Below are 20,098 nucleotides of genomic sequence, written 5' to 3'. Positions count from 1 at the left end.
GTTATGATGAGGGGATACTAAAATATAATGATATTGGGTCTGTAACTTACCACCCTCCTTGTGGAGAAAAGCACCAGAGATAATTAGAACACAAACAGTGGCAACCCGTTGTTCAGGGCAGAGCCTGCTTTGACCCCCACATTTTTTTGCCTAAATAAATACAAATAAGTAAATAGGCAGCTCCAGCGTCATGATTGGTTCAGTGTTCTGTCACTCATGGGGACACTACGTCACAGCCAAGTCTAAGGGGAGAGCTAGAACATTCTAGCCCCTTGGGTGCTGCCATAGTTACATTAGTGCCCATCCAAGAAGGCTCAAGGTCATTGGTCACAGATAAAATGTTGTCAAATCGTGTTATATACAGTACAGGAGTCGTCAGTGGTCTCATCTACCTGTACATATGCAAAAGCAGTCTCCTTAGTTATAGCTTCTCTGTACACTTCATACATACAATCCAAAAGTTTGTTTTGGATTGTGCTTGATTTACCCTTAAAAATGGGTTGGTCGTCATAATGCCTTTGTAGCCTGTAATCTCCTTCACGCATGGTCTCAAAAATGAACCCAGGCGTTTTCAGGTGTAAGGAGTCGGCCGACTCGTCATGGCCTCGCAGTGCTGTCCCACAATTTAATATATGCTATAATTCTGTCAAGCACGTACCTATTCTCCTCCCGTTGTTGGTTGTGAAGGTTGATGGCTCGTCTATATGTCTAGCTGAGCCACAACGTTGATTTCCCCAGTAATCCCAGTTTAACAGCGTTATGTGATGCACAATTCTCATGTATTCAGACCCTTTTCATATAGACGTTTTAAATCCTTAATCTCAGTCCACACACCCTCTCCACTGAAAAGCAGGCAGGGGAAGCTTCGAAATGCTTGCCGTTCGCCACTGCTTCCTTCCAAACCACATTGTTGAATTTGCGATTTCTGACTTGAGTAATGTTTATGTCCAAAGGCCAATGAGCACCGAGACATTTTATCTCTAATTTATCTTCATATGACAAAGACTGAAAAGCATTTGCCAGTAGATTGTCGACTTGACTCATGATGATGACTGCAGGCTTGCTGACTAAGATTTTTTAAATATGATGTTGACATGATCAGTCCAATAAAAGCTACTGTACATATGTGATTTGATGTAATTTTATCTGTGGCCAATGACCTTGAGCCTTCTTGGATGGGCACATCTAATGTAACTCTATGGCAGCACCCAAGGGGCTTGATTTTTCGAGCTCTCCCTGTAGATTTTGCAGTGATGTAGTGTCCCCATGAGTGACAGAACACTGAACCAATCACGGCGCAACTAGAAAATATTACCAACCCCAACGCTTTGTATTTCTGCTGGCTGCCCCACCACCACAGAAAGAACTGATCTCGACTAAAACACCTAGATTTTGGGGCTGCCTTACTCAAGAAAGCAAAAAAAGAGACCATGTTTGTTATACAGCTTTATTAACTCAGTATTAGATGTATTTATTTTTTTGTTACATTGTTTGCAAACTGATATGTGACACGTATGAATGCCAAAATAACATGCTAAACACGTGAGGCTCAAATGCCCTGAATGATGTGTCGCTACTGAGTATTTTGCCTCCCACTGGAAAATCAATGTGATACAAAGTAGAGCAAGACAGAAATCTCATTTTTTTAAAGTTGAATTATGAAGTTAACAAAAATAAGTGTCTTTCCGAAAGACTAGAAATGTCAGTAGCCGCTCTCAGCACCCATATCCAAATCAGTTTCTTGAGAGACTAGTACAAAGCTGACTGAAATGTAAAACATGGGAATAAATGTAAACAGGACAACATATACTGCTGAAATACTGGACATGCATTTATATATCAGTAATGGCACAAGTTAAAGTGGTTATTAAATGAGAAAGAAGAACTAGGAGATTGTCCTCTGTTGCCCCTATGTGGTTGGAGTTAGTACCACACCCAGTAAAAAAAACACTATCGTCTGGAAGGCTAACTTTGGTCCCTCAACAGATATGTTTTATGGCAAATTAATTGATTTTTATGGCTTCTCTCTCCTATTGGACGGAGGGAGTAAGGCACTGATTGATAGATTGGTTGACGGTTAGTCAGATGTTAGTGAGAATGTTGCTGGTCACCATGGAGACGGTGAGCGTGCCCGGGAGGTCATTGTCTTGGTGATTACCCTTGTCCCTCAGGTGGACGGTAACCTGCTGGGGGTCGCCGGGGTCAGAGGTCAAACTGACCTGACCCAGGAAGGAATCCATCAACACGTTGTTGTTATACACCTGGGGGATGAATAAAGTTGTATTGAATTTAATTGAGAGAACGGTTACATACAGAAACAACCCAAATTGTAATGGTCACCAACTCCTCTTTAAGCCACAGGAGCACACACACAGAACCCACCACCCAGCCCAGTCTCCTTACCTCTATCAGTATAGGCTGGTTAGTTTTCTTCCTGTAGAATAGAGCCTTGGTGTCAAAGGTTGGGCTGCGGGTGTCTTTATAGACCGGAGAACAAACCTTCTCCCCCTCACAACGAATGATGACATATGGATCTGATGCTGCAACACACACACACACACAGAATAGGAGAAGAAGACCAGACCAGGAAAGAAAATGGACAGAGAAGGGAGAGAAGGTTTGTATACCTCCATCAGAGTCTTGTCCAGCCAGTCCATCTGCTCTGTGGACATGGATCTGAGTGACCAGGGAAGGGAAACCACACAGTCCTGACCAACACGTCTGGGCTGGCTCATCAAGGGTTAACTCTCTATTGGGGGGGAGGAGAGTGAGTGATAGAATGTGTACGAGTGAGTGTGTACGCTTGTGTGTGTGTGTGTGTGTGTGTGTGTGTGTGTGTGTGTGTGTGTGTGTGTGTGTGTGTGTGTGTGTGTGTACCTGCAGTCGGCGGGGACGTCAGTGAAGATGCGTAACAGGAAGTCTCCTTCCAGAGCGGGGTCAAAGGTCGTGGGTATGACAACGTAACGACCCTCCATCAAGACACAGCGTAGGAACACACACCTGGAGTTGATGTACACACTCCCACACACCTTCTGCTGCCGAGTGTGCATACGGTACTGCCTGTTCAACTCCACCTACACATTAATACACACATTAATAACACTTACACACACAAACACAATGAGGTGATGAACACACACCTCTCACCCGGTGTATCTCGAAGCCTATAGCCAGGTTTTCTCCCTTCCCCTCTTTAGGTCTGGCTCTCCTGTCTGTCTGCTGTAGACATACCAGCACCTCATCCTCTGGCTTCTTCACGTTGAACACATACTGCAGGGAGAGACACACACACCCTATACATTAATACACACATAGATAAACACACACAAAATGCCCCCCCTCAATCCCCACCCCTACCTGTGGGTTCTGTAGGAAGGTGTGTTTGTTGTTGGTGCAGCCCCCGGCGCGGTTGCTGAGCGGGTCGTCATGGTTCCGCCAGGCGCCCTTTAGAGAGCCCTCCTCCCAGGTCTTGTGGAGAGACAGGTAGGAAGTGTTGATCAGACGACACATGATCAAATCACTGAAGTACTGACAGAAGTCATCAAATGTCATCCTGGAGGGGGGAGGAATGGGGGGAGAAAGGGAAGTCATCAAGCTTCATCATCCTATGGCCATCCATTTTCTTAGCCGTGTGGAGGAGGCTAGGGGTCATATGTCAAGGGTTAGAACTCACCAGAATTCTCCATCATCCTGCACCGTCATTCCAATCTTCTCTCTTTCACTCTTACTCACCTTCCCCCACTCCTCTGAGCTGAAAGAGAGAGAGAAGTTCTCTATCGCTCAGTGTTTGTCTGAAGGGTGTGCTGGGTAGAGTGAAAGAATGCTAACAGAACTGACAGAGTAGGAATTCAAGGTTCTGAGACATGGACAGCAAACATGCAGTTTTCCCCAGATCTTTTGGTGCCGAGATCCTCTATGGAATTTTCCTACAATACAGGATATAAATTAAACAAACATTCTAACAGGAATGAACCATCCATCTGTGCTACAGGTCTCCGTTTCCCTGTTGGCCTAGGTTACCTCTCTCCACCAGCAGAGGGAGTGAGTCGTGAACAGGTCTATACACACACACACACACACACACACACACACACACACACACACACACACACACACACACACACACACACACACACCCCGCCCGCCCAACCTTGCAGGGGCGTTCCTCCAAGTATTTAAAAAAAATATTGTTGGGTTTTGAGAATATGAAATATACTTATTCATGTCACTGAGGGAGAGCTGAGGTTTAGAGGATCTACACCAGAAGGGTTATAGGAGGAAGGTATATAGTGGGTGCAACAAAGCTTGGAATGTGTTGAGTGCAGGGAAGTGATTACATGTGGCAGGCATTGATAAGGGGAGAGAGCCATGGATTAGTGATGGGGGGTTGAGGTCAGGTCAGGTCACCTTAGGGGAGAAATAGAAGTTTATGGCCTGTATCACTAGTGTCCTGCCTAGCAGTAAAGAACGATGTTTGTACTGATGGGTTGGAGGAGACTCAGCCTATGAGGAACGGTTAAATATCAGTGCTTGTGTGAAAATGTCTTTTGTCTGAATCCAGCTGGATCGACCCTTTGGGAAGAATTAAACTTGGTTAAGCTTCTCTAGTGTCCGTGAGTTATTTACTCTGTTAATTAGAAGATAGATGCTCATTTACTGCATTTCTACACAATTTAAAATCTATAAAATGCAATTTGGAAACAAGAAAAAGCAAGCTAAATTTACTCTAGCATTAGCTGGGGCGGCAGGGTAGCCTAGTGGTTAGAGCGATGGACTAGTAACCGGAAGGTTCAAATCCCCAAGGTACAAATCTGTCGTTCTGCCCCTGTTCCTAGGCCGTCATTGAAAATAAGAAAATAAGAATTTGTTCTTAACTGACTTGCCTAGTTAAATAAAGGTAAAATAAAAATATAAAAGCTGCTCGCTACGCACTAGCTCAGAAGCGGTATTAAATCTCCTGTTTAGTTTAATGTCAAGTCAAACAGCAGTTACCTAGCCAGAGTCATCTACTACAGCCATCTTTACCTCCACAATGTGTTGAAAAAAAGTCACGCTGTTCCCTGCAACTGGGTTGATGTGCTTTCCACAGAGAGGAAGAGGCGAAGCGAGAGGTTTCACTCTTGCAAAAATCTGTCCAATTTAAGCCCAATGTGTTTCAATGGGCTTATTTTGGACATCAGCTTGATGCCTGCTTTCCTGCCTTTGGGACAACGAATCCCATTGTTAAGTCTTAGACATGAGCATCTCGTCATTATATACAGATCTCTGCTCTTCATAAAGCCAGCCAGCCATAAAAACAGTGTTCCCTTCTGCTCCCAGGCATCTGCATGGTCCCAAAGCCAGATGACTAATGCCGCTAAACTGCATTTGCCTTTTAAAATCGGGATTTGAAAGACTTTCGTTGCCTATTTTAAAAAATTGTTGGTGTCGAACTAGCTAGGGTATGGCGACTCCCATACCCTGCCATACCAAATTGATGCCCCTGCACACACTCTCCTCCACCCCCCTCCTACCAGGCCAGGTCTTCCTTGTGAAAGAGGTCTTCTGACCTCAATGGGACTTCTTGTATAACTAAAAGGTAAATAAGAAACACTTTAAAACCTACCTGTCGCTCCAGGCTCCTTTCCACTCGCTCTGTCCCCAGGGGTTTCGGAGTCGTATCATTGTGAGTTTGTCGGACTTGAAGTAAGCCATGAGGCCGTGGCCCAGCCGGACCTTTCTAACGTCTGTCACAGCGTAGGCATGACCCTTCACCAGACCACAGGCCAGACGAGCCTCCATCTCCGCTGAACTGGCCGCCTGGAGGGAGTGGTGAAGGGTCAGGACTATAGGTAGGTAGGTGTGTGTGTGTGTGTGTGTGTGTGTTATACCCGTATGGAGGCGCTGATGAGGCCTCCTCTGTTGTGAACCTTGAGGACTCTGTCGAACAGCACTGAGCGTTTCTCCTCGTCTGTACTCAACCCTTCCTCCAGCAGGTCCAAGGGCTCCGAGACGCCACCAGTGAAATCCACCAACGCATCCGCTGTGTTGCCCCCGTCCAATGCCTCGTAACAACCATACATCCTACACACACACACACAAAGCAATACATCCTACACATTAACACAACAGTCTACTATAGTATTAACTTGGTGTAAGCCTTCCTCACCAAATCAGTGTGTGTTTGTGTGTACTAACTTGGCATAAGCCTTCTCCACCAGGGCGCTCCAGAACTCGTTGCTGTCACTGGAGTGACAATACACCAAGTTGCCGTTCGCCGTGGGCAACCGGTCGTCGATGACAACATCAATCCATTCTCCAAAGCGCCAGAAGCGGAAGTGGAAAATTCCGGCATAAGATTCCGGCTTCTCTTCATCCCATTCCTGGTCCTTATGGTCCGGAATCACCTGGGAGGGAGATAAGATACTCAGAACACGTCACAGCTGTATGGCCTGGCTGGTGTAGCGGGAATGCTGCAGCCTCCGGGACATGTCTTCAGTGTCGGCATGGGTTCGGATCTGGCCTACTATACAATCTCCCTCCAACTTTCCCCACTGCCAGTCTCTCTCACTATCTGCTCAATACACATCTGAAAATACCTTAAAAACATCTATTTAGAAGAACACACCACAGCTAGGGTTGTGGCGGTCATGAAATTTCTTCAGCCAGTGATTGTCAAGCAAATAACTGCCGGTTTCACAGTAATTGACTGTTAATTAACAAACACATTTAGCATCTCCTGGCTTCCACGCATAGCCTACAAGCCACTGATGCAGACCTTTGGGACATCTATATTTTTAAAAGTATAGTAAATACATTTAATAATATAGTCCACACCATCACAATAAATCACTTATTTATTTTAGACAGATCTAAAGAAACATGATATGAAGGAAATGTAGTCTATTTCAAAAGAACAGAATATCATACTCTGAGTTGTCCTGATGTTAGGCCTTGATCTGGCTATGCCATATGGCTGTGGGCTACACTAGTTCATTTAGCAGACAAGATTTGCTTAGAATTCTTTGTTATTTTGTAGTATGAAGAATAGAATTGAACATAGCTGAATAAAATAGAAAGGATATTTTCTTCAAAAGGATTTGCGCACAGGAGGCTAATCTGTGTTGAGCGGTTAACAAAGAAACCGGTAGTCCTGTATGCTTCATTTAGAGTATGTAACTTTAGCTGTGATACAAACGTTGGGCTATTTGTTTTGATGTTTAATACTTTCTAGGGATGCATGATGCCACTAATGATGATTTGAAAACAGTTGCATGAAAGGAATGAGCTCTGCTTTGTATTTTTGCGTAGGCTGCACACACTTCATCAGTCTCTCATTCACAATTTGACAAGAACTTCATAATGCCTCGAATATCTCGGCGGCAACAGAATTGAGTACACCCCTAAGTGAAAATGTCCAAATTGGGCCCAATTAGCCATTTTCCCTCCCCGGTGTCATGTGACTCGTTAGTGTTACAAGGTCTCAGGTGTGAATGGGGAGCAGGTGTGTTAAATTTGGTGTCATCACTCTCACACTCCCTCATACTGACTGGTCACTGGAAGTTCAACATGGCACCTCATGGCAAAGAACTCTGAGGATCTGAAGAATTGTTGCTCTACATAAAGATGGCAATCTTCTTATAGCCCAGGCCAAGACACTGAAACTGAGTTGCAGCTCTGCCAAGACCCTGAAACTGAGCTGCAGCACAGCCAAGACCATACAGCGGTTTAACTGGACAGGTTCCACTCAGAACAGGCCTCGCCATGTTCGACCAAAGAAGTTGAGTGCACGTGCTCAGCGTCATATCCAGAGGTTGTCTTTGGGAAATAGACGTATGAGTGCTACCAGCATTGCTGCAGAGGTTGAAGGGGTGGGGGTCAGCCTGTCAGTGCTCAGACCATACGCCGTACACTGCATCAAATTGGTCTGCATGGCTGTCGTCCCAGAAGGAAGCCTCTTCTAAAGATGATGCACAAGAAAGTCCGCAAACAGTTTGCTGAAGACAAGCAGACTAAGGACATGGATTACTGGAACCATGTCCTGTGGTCTGATGAGACCAAGAAACTTATTTGGTTTAGATGGTGTCAAGAATGTGTGGCGGCAACCAGGTGAGGAGTACAAAGACAAGTGTGTCTTGCCTACAGTCAAGCATGGTGGTGGGAGTGTCATGGTCTGGGGCTGCATGAGTGCTGCCGGCACTGGGGAGCTACAGTTCATTGAGGGAACCATAAATGCCAACATGTACTGTGACATACTGAAGCAGAGCATGATCCCCCTCCCTTCGGAGACTGGGCCACAGGGCAGTATTCCAACATGATAACGACCCCAAACACACCTCCAAGACGACCACTGCCTTGCTAAAGAAGCTGAGGGTAAAGGTGATGGACTGGCCAAGCATGTCTCCAGACCTAAACCCTATTGAGCATCCTCAAACGGAAGGTGGAGGAGTGCATGGTCTCTAACATCCACCAGCTAGATGTCGTCATGGAGGAGTGGAAGAGGACTCCTGTGGCAACCTGTGAATCTCTGGTGAACTCCATGCCCAAGAGGGTTATGGCAGTGCTGGAAAATGGTGGCCACACAAAATATTGACACTTTGGGCACATTTTGGACATTTTCACTTAGGGGTGTACTCACTTTTATTGCCAGAGGTTTAGACATTAATGGCTGTGTGTTGAGTTATTATGAAGGGGACAGCAAATTTACACTGTTATACAAGCTGTACACTCACTACTTTACATTGTAGCAAAGTGTCATTTCTTCAGTGTTGTCACATGAAAAGATAAACTCATATTTACAAAAATGTGAGGGGTGTACTCACTTTTGTGATATACTGTATGTATGTATGTATGTATGCATGTCAGTTAGGCTCTACACCTGCTGTAAAGCAGATTAATGTGCTTCATTTTAAGAAGTTATTTGGTCAATTTAGTTGTGAAACAAAGCTTTTCAAAACATATTAGGCCTATGGGCTAGGCTACATGGGGTGTGCGACTGATTTTTAAAAAGTCACAAAAGAAAAGGCATGCATTTCTTGTCCTACTGCACATCATTCACAAGTGATAGGCTAATATTTCTTTATTTAGACCGCCAGACAGTCGGTTTACCGTCCTCAGCCCGCAACAGGTTTGTGAATAAACTAGTAGCATACACTACCGGTCAAAAGTTTTAGAACACCTACTCATTCAAGGGTTTTTCTTTATTTTTACTATTTTCTACATTGTATAATAATAGTGAAGACATCAAAACTATGAAATAACACATGGAATCATGTCGTAATCAAAAATTGTTAAACCAAAATAGATTTTACATTTGAGATTCTTCAAATAGCCACCCTTTGCCTTGATGACAGCTGTCACGTTCGTAATAAGGACGGGACCAAGGCGCACCGTGTGTTGAGTTCCACATTTTTATTTGCAGTGAAACTTCAAAAAAATAAAAAATAAACAGGCAACGAAACATAACCTCAGTGTTGCTACAAGCACAAATAATATCCCATAAACACAGGTGGGAAAAATGGCTACCTGAATATGATCCCCAATTAGAGGCAACGAATACCAGCTGCCTCCAACTGGGAACCATACAAAACACCAACATAGAAATATTGAACTAGAACATCCCCTAGTCTTGCCCTGACCTACTACACCATAGAGAACCAAGGGCTCTCTATGGTCATGGCGTGACAGTACCCCACAAAGGTATGGACTCCGGCCGCAAAACCTGAAACCAAATGGGGGGGTAGGGGGGGTGACTAGTGTCGGTGGCAGCTCTGGTGCAGGTCGTAGCCCCCGCCCAGACCCTGTATCCGGCCATGGCGCCGGGCTGAACATCGTGCCTGGACTGGGCATCGGCGCGGAGGAAGGCTCCGGCCTAGGAGCGGGAGTGGGGAGGCGCGCTGGAGACCTGGTGAGACCTGGTGCGTGGAGCCGGCACAGGTGGCACCGGACTGGGAAGGGGCACTGGAGGCCTGATGCGTGGAGCCGGTGCAGGTGGCACCGAACTGGTGACACGCACTGCAGGGTGATTGCGGGGAGCCGGCACAGGACTCACCAGACTGCAAACAGGCTTTTCAGGTTGGATGCCGTGCAGAACACACCTACAAAACATTTCTCTCCTCTCTCTCTCCCTCCCAACTTCTCCATCGCCTCCCTGATGGTCTCTGGCTCTTCCCTCTGCTCAGCCACCAGCTCCATGTGTCCCCCCACAAAAAAATCTTGGGGTTTCTGTGGCCGTGGCCCCCGGCCTCGTCGGTGTCCTTCCACCCTCCTTGGTGTCTACTTCCAAGGAAGGGTCTCACAACCTCCCATGATTTCTTCCCAGGTCCAAAACTCCTTTACCTCCTTCACACGCTGCTTGGTCCTTGCTTGGTGGGATATTCTGTCCCGTTCATAATAAGGACGGGACGAAGGCGCAGCGTGTGTTGAGTTCCACATTTTTATTTGCAGTGAAACTTCTCAAGAAACAATAAACAAAACGTAACCTCAGTGGTGCTACAAGCACAAATAATATCCCACAAACAGGTGGGAAAAATGGCTACCTAAATATGATCCCCAATTAGAGGCAACGAATACCAGCTGCCTCTAATTGGGAACCATACAAAACACCAATATAGAAACTAGATATTGAACTAGAACACCCCCTATTCACGCCCTGACCTACTACACCATAGAGAACAAAAGGGCTCTCTATGGTCAGGGCGTGACAACAGCTTTGCATTCTCAGTCTTGAAGGAGTTCCCACAAATGCTGAGCACTTGTTGGCTGCTTTTCCTTCACTCTGTGGTCCGACTCATCCCAAACCATCTCAATTTGGTTGAGATCGAGGGATTGTGGAGGTCAGGTCATCCGATGCCACACTCCATCACTCTCCTTCTTGGTAAATGATAGTCCCACTAAGCGCAAACCAGATGGAATGGCGTATTGCTGCATAATGCTGTGGTAGCCATGCTGGTTAAGTGTGATACAGACAGTGTCACCAGCAAAGCACCCCCACACCATAACACCTCCTCCTCCATGCTTTACGGTGGGAAATACACATGTGGAGATCATCCATTCACCCACACTGCGTCTCACAAAGACACGGCGGTTGGAACCAAAAATCTCCAATTTGGACTCCAGACAAAATGACAAATTTCCAACGGTTTAATGTCCATTGCTCGTGTTTCTTGGGCCAAGCAAGTATTTTATTCTTATTGGTGTCCTTTAGTAGTGGTTTCTTTGCAGTAGTTCGACCATGAAGGCCTGATTCACACAGTCTCCTCTGAACAGTTGATGTTGAGATGTGTCTGTTACTTGAACTCTGTGAAGCATTTATTTGGGCTGCAATTTTGGAGGCTGGTAACTCTAATGAACTTATCCTCTGCAGCAGAGGTAACTGGGTCTTCCATTTCTGTCTTTTAAGAAGGTACACCTGCTAATTGAAAAGCATTCCAGGTGACTACATCATGAAGCTGGTTCAGAGAATGCCAAGAGTGTGCAAAGCTGTCATCAAGGCAAAGGGTGGCTATTTGAAGAATCTCAAATATAACATATATTTTGATTTGTTTAACACTTTTTTGGTTACTACATGATTCCATATGTGTCACTTCATAGTTCTGATGTCTTTATTCAATAAAACCCTTGACCGGTAGTCTATGTGTGAAAAATGTTTTGATTTAGAATGGACCATTATCATGCATCTGTCTCTGAAAATAATACATGTCATCTATGCACTTAAATAGCGAATGGAGGACGCTTTTCCAGTGGTTCATTTTCATGCCAGCCTCCTGTTGCAAAGAGAAGCAATGTGCTTAATATTAGGAAAGTTGAGAAATAGTGTCTTCAGAAAGTATTCAGACCCCTTGACGTTTTCCACATTTTGTTACGTTACAGCCTTATTCTAAAGGTAATTCAATAAATAAAAATATTCAGTAATCTACACACAATACCCCATAATGACAGAGCAAAAACATGTCTTTAGAAATGTTGGTACATTTATTAAAAATAAAAAAACTTATTTACAGAAGTATTCAGACCCTTTGCTATGAGACTCGAAATAGAGCCCAGGTGCATCATGTTTCCATTGATCATCCTTGAGATGTTTCGACTATAGTAAATTCAATTGATTTGACATGACTTGGAAAGGCATACCTATATAAGGTCCCACAGTTGACAGTGCATGTCAGAACAAAAAAAACAAGCCAAAGGAATGGTCTGTAGAGAGCAGAGACAGGATTGTGTCGAGGCACAGATCTGGGAAAGGGTACCAAAAATGTTTGCAGCATTGTAGTTCGACAAGAACACAGTGCCCTCCATCATTCGTAAAGTGGAAGAAGTTTGGAACCACCAAGACTCTTCCTAGAGCTGGCCGCCCGGCCAAACCGAACGGAGCAAAGTACATGAATGGTGCAAAGTACAAAGTGTTCTTGATGAACACCTGCTCCAGAGCGCTCAGGACCTCAGACTGGGGCGAAGGTTTACCTTCCACAGGACGATGACCCTAAGCACACAGGCAAGACAACGCAGGAGTGGCTTCAGGACAAGTCTCTGAATGTCCTTGAGTGATCCAGCCAGAGCCATCTCTGGAGAGACCTGAAAATAGCTGTGCAGCAACACTCCCCATACAACCTGAGTTTGATTTTGTCATTATGGGGTATTGTGTGTAGATTGATGAGGGGGAAAAACAACTTAATCCGTTTTAGAATAAGGCTGTGTCCTAAGAAGTCAAGGGGTCTGAATACTTTCCGAATGCACTGTAAATATAGTAGGCCTAGTCTATAGAAAGCATATGGGACTTCCTCTTTTTAATAGAGGCCGCAATTGCATACCCTATAGAAATATTGCGCAACATGGGCTCTCATGAAATGTTTGATTAGATTTTCGATCACATTTGCATTGATGTCAGAGTGATTAGCGGGACAATAGTGTGCTGAGTACCAGGCAGTTAGCAAGTTTGGTAGGCTACGAATGACCAGCAGCAGCATCAGTGCTTGCAGAAGCCTAATTACCGTGACTAAACGGTCACATGGAATTTGCAATAATGCGGTCACCGTAACAGCCCTAATCACAGCTAATTAAAACTGGAGCAAAAACAAGCAACCATCTAGTGAATCAGAACAACCAAACAAACAGACATAGGCGCATACCCACACATAAAAACACACTTCCACACAGCCAGCCAGCCCAGTGTGTGTATTAATAACCAGCCCATCCAGCTATGACCAACCAGCTCCCAGAAGCCTTCAGGAAAATCCCTGGTTCCTCTTCTGATGTCATCACTTCCTGTTGCCTAGCGCCACCACACACCCCATCCTCACTTCTGTTCTCCATCCCTCCCTCACTGTACATGCCACACAATCAATAGTTCCAACCAGAGAACCAACTCAACCATACTACCCTCTGGGAAAGGGAGGGGAAAGAGATGGCATAAGAGACAGAGAGAGTGGGAGAGGACCACAGCGAAACTATCTGCAGGCACAGACAGACACAGATATCCATCCAGACAGACAGGCAGGCCTCGCTCCCCAGCACAGAAAGATGAGCTCTCAGATGTACACAGAGCTGTCTGCGGCTCCCTCGTCTGGCTCAGCCCTGGAGCTACGCTTTGCAGAGGACACCTCTCTCACTGAGGTAAAACTGTTAACGTGATTGAGATGAGGTTGAGGTGGTTGATATGTGGTTGAAATAGCACAATCGATGGTTCAGTTGGTTGTGAGTTTGATTCTGGCATGTGTCAGATAAACTGAGTAATGCATTTACTGTAAGTCACTTTGCCTAAAGTATTTTCTAGTAGACATACTTCTGCCATGTGTAGTAGTTTTGTCCTGTCTTAAATATGTGCTCATCTGGAACAAAGTAGCCTATATAAATTCGGACCGACAAATGAATGGACAGTTTCCAGGAGTTGACTTGTACTGACTGGTACCTGCATCGGAGTGTCCAGCATATTATAGTTTTACTATTATAAAAGTATTATTATTCTATAATGTGATGCGTCTGGGTGTCCAGCATATTATAGTTTTACTATTATAAAAGTAGTATTATTCTATAATGTGATTCGTCTGGGTGTCCAGCATATTATAGTTTTACTATTATAAAAGTAGTATTATTCTATAATGTGATGCATCTGAGTGTCCAGCATATTATAGTTTTACTATTATAAAAGTAGTATTATTCTATAATGTGATTCGTCTGGGTGTCCAGCATATTATAGTTTTACTATTATAAAAGTAGTATTATTCTATAATGTGATTCGTCTGGGTGTCCACTCTCTGCAGTGGAGCGGTGGAGTAGCCAAAAGGCTATCTATTATAGTTTTATTATTATTATTACTATTAATAATATAGTTATTATTGTTGCTAGGTGATGCGGCTACGTGTCCAGTCCCTGCAGAGGAGCGGTCAGAAGCGACAGGAGGGGGAGCGGTTGCTACTCCCCCACGAGGCTGTCTACCGTCTGGACTTCGCCAATCAGGAGCTGACGTTCGTCCACTGGTCGGTGTCTTTGATTGGCAATGGCAGAGTGACTGTCACGGGTATCTCCCAGCTCTGGACCCCTGACCTCACACACCTGATGACCCGGCAGCTTCTAGAACCCGTCGGAACATTCTGGCGGAACGCTGGCGACCCGGAGGACACACCCCTCAAGTGTCTGGAGGCGGACATCCAGGAGTTCGGGGAGCGAATCGCGGAGCTGGCCAAGGTCCGCAAGGTCATGTACTTCCTGTTTGCCTTTAAGGAGGGGGCAGAGGCTGACAAGGTCAGCATCTCCGTGGAGTTTAATCAGGCCTGACCTAGAAACCTTAAAGGGATACTTTGGGATTTTGGCAATGAGGCCCTCTGGACACAGAAGTGTGTGCTTCTCTGTGTCCAGTATGAAGGTAGATAGAGGTAGTTTTGCGAACCAATGCTAATGATACCATTATGATACCAACACTAGTTAGCATTGGCTCACAAAACTATGTGAAACTACATCTAACTTCCTTCATACTGGACATAGACATACAAATGGTATCCACGAGTTCATCTGACACTGGGGAAGTAGATAAAGGGCCTCATTGCCAAAATCCCGAAGTATCCCTTTAACTGCTTCCTCTTCCCTCTACTCCTCTAGTCTCCCTCTCTCCATTCTAAGGGAATGCCTTCTATTACAGCCATTCTAGGTTGGGCCAGTCTACACACCTCTTTGTCTCTCTACACCTCCTGCCCACACAAACCCACGAGTCCCATGTCTCATCTGAGTGTGTGCGCACTTCCTTCCTGAACATCTATCTATCTATGCATGTCAGTCAACAATCTGCTAGAAACCATCTTCTGGAGGTACAGTAGTTACACAGTAGTAACAGTAGGCTGCAGAATCACTAACTTAGGTTAGAATCCTATAGATACGGGTACCTGCCAAAATAAAGGAAACACCAACATAAAGTGTCTTAATAGGGTGTTGGGACACCACGAGCCAGAACAGCTTCAATGCACCTTGACATAGAGTTCCAGACACATGTAGAATCTATTGGAGGTTTGCGGCACCATTCTTCCTGAAGAACTTCCATAATTTGGTGTTTTGTTGATGGTGGTGGAAAACGCTGTCTTAGCCACTCCAGAATTTATATATTTAAGTATGATGGGATATTTATTGCTTAATTAACTCAGGAACCATACCTATGTGGAAGCAGCTGCTTTCAATATACTTTGTATCCCTCATTTACTCAAGTGTTTCCTTTATTTTGGCAGTTACCTGTACATTTATATTGAAAACCTGAATGATATAAATGAATAGGTCTTTCTGATCCTTCTTTATAGGAAATATTAGAGAACCAATGCTGCAATGTAACTCCAACTACCTGCTGTACTATGACTCTAATATACACTGTATTACTCTCCTATTACACTGCACTGATATACTAGTTACCATATTCACTTTGCATGAAATATCACAACATTATACTGTAAACTGGCCATGTCCTCTACTGCTGTCCAATAAAGAGATGTAGGTACTCTGTCCTGCTGTGTTTGTGTTAATGGTCAGGGCAGGGGACAGGATAGAGATGGCTTAGCCCCAGGCTACAGTAGCTTTGGTTGCTTTTCATTCATAGGGCAATCAATACACTCTCTCTCACACACACAAACACACTGGACAAGTGGTAGACTACATGCCAGAAGGGAAATGTAACACTTTCGATAGAGAGAGCGAGAGAGAAAGAAAGTGTGTTAATGAGAGTGATCCTGAGCAGATATAACATCACCCTCCCACTGGATTAATAACAGGGTGTGTATGTGTGTGTGTGGTTGGGGTAGAGGGGACAGTAGAGAGGTACAGTCTGGTCCAATTAATTCTACTGTGTCTGTGTTAACGAACTGCTTCTAGAACACATCGTTGCAGACTCATGATATAGCATGTCGTTAAACACCGGAACTAAAGAACAGGTAATTATGTCCACACACACACACGTAACAGTTTAGCTTTCATCCGTCCCCTCGCCCCTACCCGGGCTCGGACCAGGGATCCTCTGCACACAGACAACAGTCACCCACGAAGCATCATTACCCATCGCGCCACAAAAGACACGGCCCTTGCAGAGCAAGGGGAACAACTACTTCAGGTCTCAGAGCGAGTGACGTCACCGATTGAAATGCTATTAGCGCGCACCACCGCTAACTAGCTAGCCATTTCACATCGGTTACACACACACACACACACACACTACTACAAGATATTCCCTAGGAGGTAATAATATCAGTCAATATGGTGTAGGTGTAACAGAGGTATTTTATTGAAGACAAGTGACCTTGCCTGAGGCTTTAGCTCAGCGGACTAACACAGTCTTGTACCGGACACTCAATTGGTCAACAGTCCCAGCTCAAGGAACAGAGCTTTCTCCAGAGAGCCTGTGTTAAGAGGAAGACACACCATAATGAACGTCGATAGTGTGTGGTTGATCACGTTCTGGGTGTCGACTAACAGTGGCGATTCAACGTGTAGAATCATCCGGGAAATGAACAGAAAAAGCTTAGAACTCTTCATCGACCCGGTCTATTTAGCTCTCCTGCCAGCTCTGTCTCTGGGGTGAAATTAGCTCTCCAAACCAACAGCAGCTGTTTCCTCAGTGACAGACCCTCTGTTGTCCAGGAAATGGAGGAACATAATAAACCTTGTTTCAGACGACAGATCAGAGCCCTCTCTGTAATGTGATAATTCAGTGAGATAGGGGTATGGAGTTAGATCACGTCAGTAAGATCCCTCCACAGGTTGAATTATCACCAATGGCGCTGCCCACTTGGTACCTTTTCGGCAGTGCAGTAATCGTCAAGCAAGGCAGTCGTGTGCTTGTAAAGCAAAGGACTACTATTTTGAGCCATTGTACGGACAGGGACAGTAGAGGATGTGAACCTGTTAGCAACACAGTGACGTCCTCACACTAGTAGCTAGGGGTTAGGGGTAAGGAGCTAGGCAGAGCCAGTCTGAAGTGGTGGAAAGTTGAACACAGAAAGTTAAGAGCAGTGGGACTAATGCTAATGATTCCCTATGAACTCAGTGGAAATAAATACACACTGCCATCTCAGAAGGGCCACACCAACACACACACTCACACACAAACACACTCACACACGCCACTCCTCCAAATAGGAGTCGGGAACAATAATAAACTCCAAATCATTCCGGTTTGTGTTTGTGGTGGGGGAAAATTGTAAATCCCTCTCGATCAGGTCTCTAATCACATCCTCCTACTGCACGTCACACACCCAAGGCAAACACACGCACAGCATGCACACAGCCAGGGAGTCTTACCTTTTGCCACAGAGTTTCTCTGGATGCCAGGGAGGAGCATGCAGCTACGAACCAACAGTTCCCCAGCTGGCCCTGGAGGAGGTCATGAGCACTGATACCATTCACAAACAACTTGGGGTTATCACACAGCTCCTATAGAGAAGAAGACAACATGGGGTTATCACACAGCTCCTATAGAGAAGAAGACAACATGGGGTTATCACACAGCATCCTATTTGAGTTCAGAGCAGTCGGACTGTGTGCCCTTGTATCAGATTGTAAATTAAATTAACACACATCTCCTATAGAGGGGGGGAAGATAACCCCATGTTAACACACAGAGGGGGAGGGTGGGAGAGAGAGACAGAGAGGAAGATGAAGACGAGATCCGGTATTGTTTCTGAGATGCTTATAAGAAGAAGCCAAGAAACCCATTAGGTCTCTCTCTTCCTCTCCTCCCTCGATCCATCAATCCTTGTGATCCCATGTTAATTAATTGCACTCAGACTGTTTTGTGGCTGCGCTCTCTGAGCTGACCACTAATGGCAGAGGGAGGGTTTCCCAACTGTCTGGATGCGTCCCAACTTGCACCCCATTCCCTATTGTGCACTACTTATGACCAGGGCCCAAAGCACTCTCGTCAAAAGTAGTGCACTGTGCAGGGAATATATGTGCCATTTGGGACCTGAAGAACCACAGATCATTAACTCCCTTCTCCAGCCCTTCCTGCTCCACCCCTCAGCCCCAGCAGAAAGTAGGCTCTCTGGGCAGGGTGAGAGTACTAGGCTGTGGTGGTGCTGTAGGCCCCAGAGCAGGAACAGGAGAGGATGAGGCAGAGGAAGACCACACTAAGCTACTCTTTGGGACCCTTACTGTGCCAGACACTACAGTAACTAGAGGTTAACAGGGGGATCAGAGGTCTTGTGAAAGACAAAAACCTCTGGTACACTCCCAAAGAAGATCAGTAAGTCTAACACACTGTAGAGTGAATATTTTCTCAACCTGTTCTATGGTTCGCTGCTGTAACCACACACCACTAGCTGCTCTTTCTCTGAACCAGGAGGCCCTCCTAAGGAATTTCACTGGGTGAGAAGTAACATTTTGCCTTGGGCTGGTTCCAACCAGTACACCAGTGCTTTATTCACTGTTCCAACCAGTACACCAGTGCTTTATTTACTGGTCCAACCAGCGCTTTATTTACTGTTCCAACCAGTACACCAGTGCTTTATTCACTGTTCCAACCAGTACACCAGTGCTTTATTTACTGGTCCAACCAGCACTTTATTTACTGTTCCAACCAGTACACCAGCGCTTTATTTACTGTTCCAACCAGTACACCAGCGCTTTATTTACTGTTCCAACCAGTACACCAGCGCTTTATTTACTGTTCCAACCAGTACACCAGCGCTTTATTTACTGTTCCAACCAGTACACCAGCGCTTTATTTACTGTTCCAACCAGTACACCAGCGCTTTATTTACTGGTCCAACCAGTACACCAGCGCTTTATTTACTGGTCCAACCAGTACACCAGTGCTTTATTTACTGGTCCAACCAGTACACCAGTGCTTTATTTACTGGTCCAACCAGTACACCAGTGCTTTATTTACTGGTCCAACCAGTACACCAGTGCTTTATTTACTGGTCCAACCAGTACACCAGTACTTTATTTACTGGTCCAACCAGTACTTTATTTACTGGTCCAACCAGTACACCGGTGCTTTATTCACTGTTCCAACCAGTACAACAGTGCTTTATTTACTGGTCCAACCAGTACACCAGTGCTTTATTTACTGGTCCAACCAGTACACCAGTGCTTTATTTACTGGTCCAACCAGTACACCAGTGCTTTATTTACTGGTCCAACCAGTACACCAGTGCTTTATTTACTGGTCCAACCAGTCCTGCTGTTACAACCTCTCTTACCTGTACAATCATACTGTAATACCATAGCTGTAGAATAATAGCAGAGTATAAAAAACCTAGAACAACTTATATCATGGGAGCGGCATGTACTGTAATTAACAGATTCATAACTGAACATACCTAGACACACACACTCACAGCTGTGAATCAGAACAGACAGTCAGAGACGGTAGGTAGGTAGTCACCAGAGTGTTGCTGTTTGTTTTACCTGACTGTCATGATGACTCTCCCCCAGGACGGACTGTCTAATCTACACCTCAAATGCTCTCTCTACACTTCTCAATTTCTACCCATACCTCTCTCTACCTAGCGCTCTCTATTTCTCAATTTCTACCCATACCCCTCTCTCACTACACATCTCGCTCTATTGCTCCATTTCTACCCATACCTCTCTCTATTTCTCCATTCTACCCATACCTCCCTCCATTTCTACCCATACCGCTCTCTCTCTA

The 20,098-nt window shown here is 45.1% G+C and overlaps 2 protein-coding genes across 2 annotated transcripts in view; one reads left to right on the top strand and one right to left on the bottom strand.

Moving 5' to 3' along the window:
• Positions 1-1,433: 1,433 nt before the first annotated feature.
• Positions 1,434-20,098, bottom strand: part of LOC112266999 (calpain-5-like) — a 31,711-nt gene continuing 13,046 nt past the window's right edge. The window contains exons 3-13 of the mRNA XM_042297343.1: positions 17,743-17,874; positions 6,178-6,386; positions 5,871-6,063; positions 5,606-5,799; positions 3,674-3,751; positions 3,358-3,553; positions 3,148-3,270; positions 2,878-3,074; positions 2,628-2,749; positions 2,404-2,540; positions 1,434-2,261 (exon numbers count right to left, since the gene is read on the bottom strand). Of these exons, the coding sequence (XP_042153277.1) occupies positions 2,082-2,261; positions 2,404-2,540; positions 2,628-2,749; positions 2,878-3,074; positions 3,148-3,270; positions 3,358-3,553; positions 3,674-3,751; positions 5,606-5,799; positions 5,871-6,063; positions 6,178-6,386; positions 17,743-17,874 (1,761 nt within the window). The 3' untranslated portion in view covers positions 1,434-2,081. The remainder of the gene's footprint in view (positions 2,262-2,403; positions 2,541-2,627; positions 2,750-2,877; positions 3,075-3,147; positions 3,271-3,357; positions 3,554-3,673; positions 3,752-5,605; positions 5,800-5,870; positions 6,064-6,177; positions 6,387-17,742; positions 17,875-20,098) is intronic.
• On the top strand, positions 13,271-14,963 carry LOC112266998 (olfactory marker protein-like). Its single transcript, XM_024444987.2, has 2 exons — positions 13,271-13,587; positions 14,320-14,963. The coding sequence occupies exons 1-2, from the start codon at positions 13,495-13,497 to the stop codon at positions 14,746-14,748; spliced, it is 522 nt and encodes a 173-aa protein (XP_024300755.1). The 5' UTR covers positions 13,271-13,494; the 3' UTR covers positions 14,749-14,963.

The sequence above is a fragment of the Oncorhynchus tshawytscha genome, linkage group LG14 (assembly GCF_018296145.1).
Source record: "Oncorhynchus tshawytscha isolate Ot180627B linkage group LG14, Otsh_v2.0, whole genome shotgun sequence".
Lineage (NCBI taxonomy): Eukaryota > Metazoa > Chordata > Actinopteri > Salmoniformes > Salmonidae > Oncorhynchus > Oncorhynchus tshawytscha.
Note: the sequence above shows the minus strand (reverse complement) of the source record. Positions and strands in the feature narration are given on the sequence as shown.

Coding starts and splice junctions, on each gene's coding strand:
- LOC112266998 (XM_024444987.2), top strand. CDS start 13,495: ATGAGCTCTCAGATGTACACAGAGCTGTCTGCGGCTCCCTCGTCTGGC. Junction 13,588..14,319: donor AGGACACCTCTCTCACTGAG/GTAAAACTGTTA, acceptor TATTGTTGCTAG/GTGATGCGGCTACGTGTCCA.